The sequence below is a fragment of the Verticillium dahliae genome, genomic scaffold (assembly GCF_000150675.1).
Source record: "Verticillium dahliae VdLs.17 supercont1.3 genomic scaffold, whole genome shotgun sequence".
Lineage (NCBI taxonomy): Eukaryota > Fungi > Ascomycota > Sordariomycetes > Glomerellales > Plectosphaerellaceae > Verticillium > Verticillium dahliae.
In genome coordinates, this window is record NW_009276940.1 from 935424 (window position 1) to 945432 (window position 10009).

Genomic DNA, 10009 nt, shown 5'->3' on the forward strand with positions numbered 1-10009 from the left:
GCCGCAGACCGGTGCGCCCTTGTGGGATTTCCTTGTTCTTAACCCCCTCCTTTTCGCGTACGTCCCCGCATCACCTCCCCTAGTCATAAGAAAAAGTAGAACAGAAATTAACCCCAGCCACAGACGAGATCATCGACCTCCTTCCCTCGACCAACCAAACTTCGAATGCGACCCCGTGACGCGCATCGACCGCGACACGCCCCTCCACACCGCCATCCGCTGGCTCAACGGCCAGCCGCGGGCCAACTGGCCCTTTGGCGCGTCGCTCGTCGACATGATGCTCGAGGCCGGCTCCTCCCCGCGCGTCAAGAACAAGGGCGGCCTGACGCCCCTGCAGCTCGTCGACCCCGCGAACAAGGAGCTCCGCGACCTCATCCAGAAGCACGAGTACGCCGCCCTCAACGCCGGCGATTTCGTCAACGTCGAGCCCGCGGCGCCCGCGCAGGGTGGCAAGGCGAACCAGCAGCAGCACCACCACCAGCAGGAGGTTGAAAGTGACGAGGACGCCGAGTTCAGCGGCAGCGACGACGACGAGAGGGCCGAGTGGGAGCGTCGGCGGAAGGAGAGGAGGGCGCAAAGGGGCTAAGGTACGGCTTTCGTGAGGGAGAGGAATAAGTACGGTTCACTGAGGAGCATTCATCTCATTCATGATCTGCGAGTGATCATGTCTGCGGCATGACCTGAGGGGCAAAGATACGAGGGACGAACGGATGACGGACGGCATAGATTTCTTAGTTTTATTCGCAAAGCATGAAGGCCTGGCTTGACACATGAGCACCACCACTTCAATTATTCATCCAAAGTGTCTGTAGATCTACTTAGTAGTGAACCATGTATTCAACGTTAAGGTATTGAGAACGTTAAGGTGATGAGCAGGTCGGTGAGCTCGAAACAATTTGTTCTTTAAACTCAATCTAGGTAGGTACACAGTGAAGTATAGCATTCTCTCTCGACCAACTCGGGAGGTGCAGAGCCGGCCACTTTCCATCGCAATCTCATGTCATCATATCGGGTATTCATGCGCTGGATCAGAAGAACAAAACGAAACGTCCATCAACAGCCAAACACAGCCTGATGTGCGGGACCAGCCCGTCGCGCTGGCTGAAGATCTCTCTCACACGCCCACGTCCACCTATAGTACGACCATGAACACGCTACCAACCGCAGCGGAGAGCGTCCAGAATAATGCTGGACGTGCGAAGCCAACAGCGGCCGCTGTCTCTTCTGCCCTCTTTTCTATGTAGGACAAATTGGAGACCGCAGCTAGGCTTTCGTCTGTCAAGTGACCAGAGGCAGCAACCTCCGACATGTACTGGCCGAGAGTGCGGAGAATGGTGGTGCTTCTACCTGCTGGGCAGAAAAGGACTTCCCATCCACCCCCCGAGGGCACGATGAACGTAGACTGCTGGTCATCAAAGGCAAAGCTGTATGCGTCGGGGCAAATGGTCTTCATAAGACTTGAGTACCGGCCCGGTTTGCAGATCTCGGCATCATGGTAGTCGCCGACGCAGCAGTCTTCGTCACGCCCAGTCGCAGCGCATTGACTTAGGCAGGGGCTGAAGTCAGGCCGCTTGATGTCATCGTCTGGGTAGGGGTAGATACCGTCGCCCGGTTTATCAGGAGGATACGCCAGCAGGGACCAGGGACACCAATCTCGAGCACTGTCGTTGGACTCGTACGGTTCCCAGGGAATGGGGTAGGTGCTGTTGCTGTAATCTTCGCCGGACAAGGCGCCTGCGGCCAAGTAGCCGGGCGTGGCGATACACGCGGCGTTTGTCAAATTGGGTGGGATAAAAGTTGTGTTGGCAGCTGGAATATAATTGATAGCCATTGGGAGGTTGTAGCCGTCGACAAGGGAAATGTCGTAGAACGTTTGTGCATTTGAGATGCCACCCGCAAGAGTGAACTCGGCTAGTGTGGCAGGCACTTCACCCTGTTGAAGTCAGTACAAGTCGCTCATCAACCTGGGGCGGAGGAGCATACAGCGAAGCTACACTCGAGTTGACCAAAACAATCGCCAGTACTACACCTAGCCGACTCGCCATCAACCGTGCAATTTGTCCTTCCCCAGACTCGGCCCTGCCACGTCGAACCAATCCAGAGAGTCTTCGATTTGCCAGATCCCAGCTCGAAACCTCCGCTATCAGGACCATCGCCATGCTGAGTCAAGAGTGCCGGCCAGAGAGTGTCTGGGCACTTATTGGTAATTTTCAATGGTTTCTTGTCGCCCTTCCAGTTGGACGAAGGTCCTTGGCGAGGCGCAACGTAGCCTCTACTGGGGTCAAGATAGCTTTTGTCGATATTGAGGTCCGGGCTGGCGGCGGAATATGTGATCAGAGCAAACAGCGAGGCGATGCATGCTGTCTTTGGCATGGCTGATCAACGAATGCGCCTGTCGGCGCGTGAAGGTCTTTATGATTGGCGTATCAGTCTCAACCTCAACGACAGGTGAAATGACGCCGAACAATGGTAGGTCAAAGCGAATGCCGGTGTCTGGATCGAGCTCGGTGTTCGAAAGAAAAATATGGACAGATTTTTGTGTGTGTTTTTCTAGGTGTTGGAGTAAGTCAGTGGTCGAAGCTCCAGGCTCGCATAGCACGTTGATAATGGCTGCGAGCCTAGACGAAGATATATATCCCAGCAACGGAGCGAGGTCTCAACTTGGCTCAGGTGTTTGGTGATCAAGTGACGTATGGATCTAGGGAGAGGATCCGGTAACGATTATCGGCCTCGACCCTGAACGGGCGACAAGCGGACCCCTGTCGGCCATAGCGTCAGAGAATAAGATGGAGGGCTTGCCGTGATCTTGTTTGGACAGCAAAACCAGGGACACGCTCGCGGGGAGAAGATGAGGAATCTGGTTGGCTGGAGAGAGATCTGTGGGAAGCAGGGGTCGGCGAACAAGGGCCCCTCTGAAAGAGGCACGACCTGTCAGGTTGGTAAATATATAGCGTAGTCTTCATAAAAGGAGTCGAAGGATGTTGGTGCGTTGCAGACAGGCAATGCGCTCCCGACCTCAGGACCATTTTTTGACTCGGAGTTCATCCTGATCTCCCACGGGCGCCTGCCTTTGGTGGCATTCCATTCAGTACAAGAGGAAGCGACATTCTACAATATATGACCTTCGTTGCCGCTATCTTCGGCAGGGGCCCTCTTGCCAGGGTTACAAAATTCCAGGTATGGCGGTCAGGGTTCGAGGAACAGAACAGGGCAGACCGACATTGAGGAAGATCATGAGCCTTGGTAAGGCTGGCTATGACGCAGGAGGGGTGGTCGTGGCTGCCCAGTTTCTGGACATGCAGGGTCGCCCTCGACCCGAGCCCCCCACATACAAATGGTGGGTCTTGGCGCCGTGGCGGTCACCACAGCCACATTCACTCCAACTCCAACAGCGGGGTATCGCTCGAGACGACAACGTAGGTAGCTGACTCACGTGTACTTGAAGGGGCAATGTCCTGAATGTTGCAAAGCAGCAGGGTTACTGCAGGATTGATGATGAGTATAGTGCTTGTTGCGAAATGTCCATCCCCGCGACCACATCACCAGGGCCAGAAAGCATCACCCAAGGACCTTGATATCATCGTGACCATAGGCTGGCTGGATCCAGCTCGCTCTCTCAAACCATGAAGTGTTGTAAAGCTTTATCATCTGTCATCATCGTCTCTTGAAGATTGCCCCGCCCTTGGAGCAGTAGCCGTCAGCACCTTTGTATGTATATACCGCTCCATCCCAGGACAGTCATGCCCAGGCCCATTTCCTCTTTTCAAGGTATCATCGGTTTTAAAAACGAAACATGCATTCTCAACAGCCTCATCTGTCACCCCAGCCTGCCGACCGTCATTTATCGGAAGCGCGCGCGGCATCGTCCCATGACTTCACCTTGGCACACCAACTCAGCGCTGAACTCCGATCCGTCGAGAGTGAGGTAAATATCGAAATAGACACGGTAGAAGGTGCCCTGTGGTGTGTCCATCCTCTCGAAATCCTTCTCGAGGTTCTTTCTCGATAAATCAGAGGTGAGCGTGACAACTTCCTTGATACCTGCGCGCGTGTCAGCCAAACGAGCTCGTCAACAGAAGCCTGATGGGCGAAAACTTACGAGGATCCTTGGTGTACTCGGGACAAACATCATCATCACAGGCGTACAGGATATCCTCGTACATGAGTGTGGCGCCTGGTGCAACCTGGCGGAAGAAGGAGACCTTGACTGGCTCACCAATCTTGACCTTTTGTCCCTTCTGCACAAAGATCTGGCGCGTGAATTTGCATCGGTCTTTGCCGTCGAGGGAGGGAACACGGTATGCTTCAGGGTGGTAACCCTCCTTGAAGGGCTGTAGTGTTGCCATGAGATAGTGGCGACGCGCTACACGGTGGGTGACAACACGCTCTGTGATGCCAGCCGTGACAGCGCCCTTGACAATGGCGGCGACAGAGTCCATTGGTCGTACGACCTTGGACTGGAATTGCGGGGGCACGTGGAGGCGGATCTGTTGGAAGAGATATTCCGAAGCACCGAAGCCACCGACGACGAGAATGTTTTGCAGTGTCCGGTTCTGGGCCTGAATAGCAATGATTTGATTCCTGACGAGCTCCAAGATGCGGTTGACGACAGGCTCGAAACACTGAAGAATCTCTTCGTTGGTGAAGGTCATGTATCCCTCTTCAATACCGGCCTCGGGGAATTCAGCCTCGATGCCGACATCGACAGCCCACTTCTGACCGTTGTTGCGGAAATCGGCCTTGATCCTGTTCTCGAAGTCCATGATACATTTGGCATAGACACGGCCTGCTGTCTTGGAGCCGTCGGGCAACTTCATCTTACGGATCTTGGTGCGCAAGATGTTGCTGAAGTTGCGGTTCAGCGCCGTCGAACCGCACGAGTCACCGGAGCCTGCTGTGCACTCGGCAACGGTGAAGGGGTTCTCATCCTCGACTTCGTACGCGATCAAATCGACAGTGCCACCGCCGCAATCGACGATCAAGACGGCATCGTGAACCTTGAGGTTCAGAAGACCAGTCTTGGAACAGAAGATGGCGGCAGCTTCGGGCTCAGACACTAATGTCAATCTGTTGTCGTTCTCATCCCTCAGAAAGCCGGCTTGAATGGCGGCAGCGCGCGTCGCGGCCTTTCCAGCATCGTTCCAGATGGCCGGCACAGTCAGATAGTAGCGAATGTTGCGCTCTTCGCGGTTGAAGACCTCGCCCGAGGGTCTTTTGTAGCGCAGATCGCATCGCCTGACGGAGTTTAAATAGGTAATCGGCTGCCACATCAATCTCGGACTTGCCAGGGGGCAGGGGCGGAAGGTTGATCGGATCGATGTACGTGTTGCCGGACAGCATAAGCTGCAGCTTGAACCACTCAACCTTTTGCACACCTGGCTTCGGATAGCCCGTTGGCGCAAGCGCATCGGCGATGTCAGGACCCCAGCCCACGACCTTCTGATACTGGTCATAGTAGAGAACGGTGGGGATCTGAACATCGATTACAAGTCAGCTAACAGTCTCAACGGTCCTAAGTAGACTGTATGGAAACGTTGCGGACCTTCTGTTTGGTGTACGATCCTGCGCCCGGCCACTCAGTGATGATATCTTCCTTCGCCTCGTTGTTCGTGGCAAAGGCAAAGGCAACGCCGGAGAAAGTTGTTCCCTGTGTTGGTCATGATTGTCAGCCTGCACTCTATCGTTTCGGGGAGCAGCAGCGCATAGGGTACGACTCACAAAATCAATACCAACGATCAGCTGTGCCTTGTTCCGGCTGCTGCCCTCGACTTCGCTGGCGCCTGGTCCTTGGACGGGGCGCGGGGGGTATTGCTGTCCGAGAGGGGGTCCCTGTTGTTGCTGCTGCTGAGGCGGGGGAGGCCCATAACCACCGCCGCCGCCATAGCCGGGAGGACCACCCATGGGAGGTCCCTGGCCGCCGACGGGAGGCAGCTGGGGTGGGTAACCGGCGGGAGCGCCGGTGTTGATGGGAGGAGGACCGCCAACCATTTGGGTAGGCGGGGTGCGCGTCTGAGCTTGGTTCAAGGGACTGGTGCGTCCGACTGGAGGGGCGACGCCGGGCGGGTAGTTGTTGGCAGAGTAGCTGGGAGGGCGATTGGGAGCGCCGGGATGATTCATGGGAGAGAGAGAGGCGGAAGAGGCAGAAGCGATCGAGCCAGGGCGGAGTGGCAGCTGCTGCGGTATTTGAGGGGCGCCTCCGGGACCACCAGGAGGCGGGGTTTGGCTGGATGGCTGATAGGGGTCGGGGTTGATGCTGGCAGTTGATTTGCGTTTTCCGAAGCAAAGCTCTTGAGGCGGGAGTTCATAGAGGCTCATATGGCCCGTCTTGACCAAGGAGGGTCAGAGGAAAGAAGGCCGACAGGGCGGGGGGAGGGGGGAACGGGGGACACCAGGAGATAAAGGACCTGCTTGCCTTTGGGGGGGAGGGAAGGGGGGGGGGGGGCAAAGGTCGAGGTGCTGCTGGTCAGAGCCAGTCCACACGCTAGGACTCTCAAGCGGACTTGCACCAGTTGGCTGTTCTGTGTGGTGTCTGTCTACCTCGGGCCTGGAGGGTACCTGGGCCGACTGATGACAGAGCAAGGCGCAGCAGGAGAAGAGCCGGGGAAGTTGTGTGGGCGAGGTAGTAGGTGGATGTGGGAGAAGGCGAGGTGGAAAGATGGGAAGTCGGCGCAAAAGCAAAAGCGGTGCGTCGCGGTGACGGTGCGCTGGGCTGTGGTATGGGGCGGGCGGGTGTGGAAGAGGTAGAAAATAGAATGAGGGGCAGCTGCTGGATGGAGCCTAGCTGAGATGCCGAATCCGACACAACACAAAAAATAAGAGGGCGACCAAACAAGTCCTGCACTACCGACCTCGTGTGCTGCGGATGGGTGCTCAGTAGGTACCTCTAGGCAAGGTAGGAACCCAAGGCATATAGTAGGTACGTCCTCAGCTGTTGCTGCGGGTGGCCAGGTGCGCCTCGGCGCATGTACCCTGTTGAAGGCGAAGACGGGACGTAGGCAAGTGATGTGGACGTTGTGGCCGTCCTCGCCGCGGAAGGATTAGACCCCGGGAAGCACCTTCGCTTCGCGTGTGCCTGCAGTGCTGTGCTTGATTCACACCATGCTCGTCGCATGACAAGCGTCACTGACTGCCCTCTGATGCGGAAAAATGAATTGCTTGGGAAATGGTAACTGGTGAGATCAGGACCGTGCAAGCGCATCTGTCAGGTTGGGTTGGGCCTGGGTACCTACCTAAGGTACCTTAGGCTAGGTGTTTGGGTGGATTGGGTCGCGATTTGCCTTCGTTCCCTTCCTTCTCACTCCTCTTCTCAATTCCACCGGGGAAAGGCAATGAGGGGCAGCTCCGTCACAAAGGGCAGTGGCTGAGGGCGCAGATGGCGCCAGGAGCTGACCACGCTAGCGGCTTTGGCACCACCGTAGTACATGTACTGTAGGACTCACTACTGGTAAGGCTGAGCAAGCAGCAAACAGCAAGCTTGGGCCCAGCAGCGACCAGGGACACGACGAGACGACACCCACTGAGAAAGCAGATGGGACCAGGTTTTGCGTGCCCTGTCAGCTATCGGGAGGCAGTGCACATGGGTGCCATGCCGTCTTGTCTTTACCAGCTTGGTGCCTTGACCCCCAGCACAAGCTACGTGAAGCACCTCAGATGAAAGAAACAATTGGAAGGGCTGCGTTCATGTTTCGGACCCCTGGGGTACGCATACTTGTCTGTCTGTCTCTTCATCTCATTATACGTAATGGTCAGACAGGCCTCTTGGCAGAACCAGGAGGGAATCCTGTTGCAGGATCACTCGAAAGCGAGAGCCTGCCTGTTTGATCCATTCTCTGCTCCCCCACTCTCCAGCCGCTGCAGATCTGCGGTTTGAGTTTGCAGTCTGGTGACTCCTGTTCTGCAACCTGCAGCCTGTAAACACGCTGACGGGCAGATTTGGTCTGTAGGACTTTGCGTAGGACTTTTGGCTCCATCAGGTGTGGGGCCATCTGCTTTCAGGTAAGACAAGGAGTACCTACGCTACAGCACCTACAAGTCGTTGGACTCGAGCGGCCGGTTAACGAATGGAGCCACGGAAGGCGTGTGGCTTGTGTCAATCGTTGGGCCATACATGGCTGATCGAATGTGTAAGGATCATCAGGAGTTGCTATACGATCGAGGCTTCACACCACCAAGCGATCTTGGTAGGCCCTTGATCGATGGAGCTACCCTTGCTTGACCGCGACACGTCAAGACTCACGAAGGATAGGATAACTCCAGAGAAACATTCGTACAACCGGGTTACCGTCTTGTCGGGCTTTGAATGCAGAATGCTGTCGTCAGTGGCCGGATGCTAGTGAACAGGACATCTGGGTCGAGCTCAAGACGACGGGGCTTTTGGGCTCAGACCAACCGGCGGGCCCATTGTGAAATGCAATTGGGTATATATGGGGATGGGAAGCGACCAGTCGCCCCCGCTTCGTTCACCTTCATTACGTCGGTGACTGCTCAGCCGCACCCGGGACTTGAAATAGTCGCCAAACCTTAGGGATCTCGTTCCCGCCTCTACCCGCGACGTTGACTGGCTTCCTTTCAGCCTCCCGCTCGGATGTTGCTCTAGCCCAGAGGCTCCAGAATGCCGCAGCATCCGTCGGAAGGCTCAGGCATTGGAGGCTTATGACTACCTCGCGGTCACAGGTTGAGAAAACATGCCGAGGAGCTTGCACTTATGATATGGCGCCACCAGTCATCAACGGCGGCGATGTTTGTCCGTTTGAACAATTGCATTCCCTGGAGCTTGGCATTTTGCATGATTCTCCACATAGATCAACTTTGACATTGAAGCACAATCTTCAGTGCTTCAATTCATTAGTAAATAATGGTGCCTCAAAGAAACCACAACGAGGTCTCCAGTACAGTAAGGGAAAAGGTATGTCCTCGCAGGTGTCTTTCTCTTGTCCAGTATGAAACTTGACTTCATAAATGTCTGTCCACGCCCATATTGCCACGGATTCACGATGCGAAAATTCCATTAAGTCTGGTCCGCGGCATCAGTATAACTCTATAAGATGCTGAGTCCTCGGAGTTGCTCTTCTGGAACCTTGGTGCTCCAGCATATTTTGCAACATCCCGCAACACGTGTTTCCACAATGATCGGGCACTGCTGGTGGCCTCTCGCGAGCATCGTGAATCTGCCTACACGGACACGCCGGCCTCGAGTACACTACGGTCACGGAACAACGTCAGCCAGCCAGAGCGACAGTATCATTGGGAGCACGGGTTATGTCGTGTCCCCTGCACGAAGATCGTAGGAGGCGGACGGCAAGGTGTGATGCTATTTCGGGCGCACAAGCGGGACCCTGGTGGAGGCAAGCGCCATCTGTTCACACCTGTCAACTCTGACAAGCTCACGATTATTGATCGTACAGTCTACGTGTCTCCACCATTCGCAGAAGTCACATCGCCTCATCAGCACCCATACTCTGTGAGGGTAGCTCAGGCAAAGCTCCTGTTGAGAACGCTTACGATCCTGGAAGATTTACGACCACAGCGCGGGCTCACGCTGCTTGGGAGCTTCTCGTTACTCGACGCCTCGGCAGTGTCGCACGCACCGATCATTCCGATCGCGTACCTCAGGACTAGTGTATGGTCATAGATGAAACACCTTGCATGTCACGACGTCGGATGGATGGTAGCTTCCTGACAACGACGCCTGTTTCCTGACATTCCACCGTCTCTCCTCCATTTCACCACTACAAACGCCACCACACTACGTCCCGACACACGAAATGATTTCGTCTATAGCGCCCTCAATGTCCTTCTATCAATTGAATCTGGGCCTTTTCACGGCAGTCAACGCTGGTCTGCTCTATCGTCAGTACATCGTGCAGAGGCGACGACTGAGCAATGTCGAAACGAAAGAGAACGAAGACGATCAAGTCGAGAGCCAGCAGCTTCTCAGCCCGCCGGTTGAGATGAAGATATCAGCCCGGCGTTTCCAGCTTGAGTACTTCTCAGTCTACGCATTAGCTGT

General features: G+C 55.5%; 3 protein-coding genes across 3 annotated transcripts; 1 reads left to right on the forward strand and 2 right to left on the reverse strand.

The window, feature by feature from the left end:
• Positions 1-274: 274 nt before the first annotated feature.
• Positions 275-586, forward strand: VDAG_01909 (uncharacterized protein; the record flags this gene model as incomplete). Its single annotated transcript, XM_009657938.1, has 1 exon — positions 275-586. One exon carries the CDS (start codon positions 275-277, stop codon positions 584-586), a length of 312 nt encoding a protein of 103 aa, XP_009656233.1.
• A 546-nt stretch (positions 587-1132) lies between these two features.
• Positions 1133-2373, reverse strand: VDAG_01910 (thaumatin family protein; the record flags this gene model as incomplete). The annotated part of the gene is made up of 2 exons (XM_009657939.1): positions 1133-1933; positions 1984-2373. The coding sequence occupies 2 exons, from the start codon at positions 2371-2373 to the stop codon at positions 1133-1135; spliced, it is 1191 nt and encodes a 396-aa protein (XP_009656234.1).
• A 1212-nt stretch (positions 2374-3585) lies between these two features.
• VDAG_01911 (Hsp70-like protein) lies at positions 3586-6341 on the reverse strand. The gene is made up of 5 exons (XM_009657940.1): positions 5719-6341; positions 5543-5647; positions 5324-5472; positions 4100-5235; positions 3586-4041 (listed from the first exon to the last, which is right to left on the reverse strand). The coding sequence occupies exons 1-5, from the start codon at positions 6313-6315 to the stop codon at positions 3842-3844; spliced, it is 2187 nt and encodes a 728-aa protein (XP_009656235.1). The 5' UTR covers positions 6316-6341; the 3' UTR covers positions 3586-3841.
• Positions 6342-10009: the final 3668 nt, after the last annotated feature.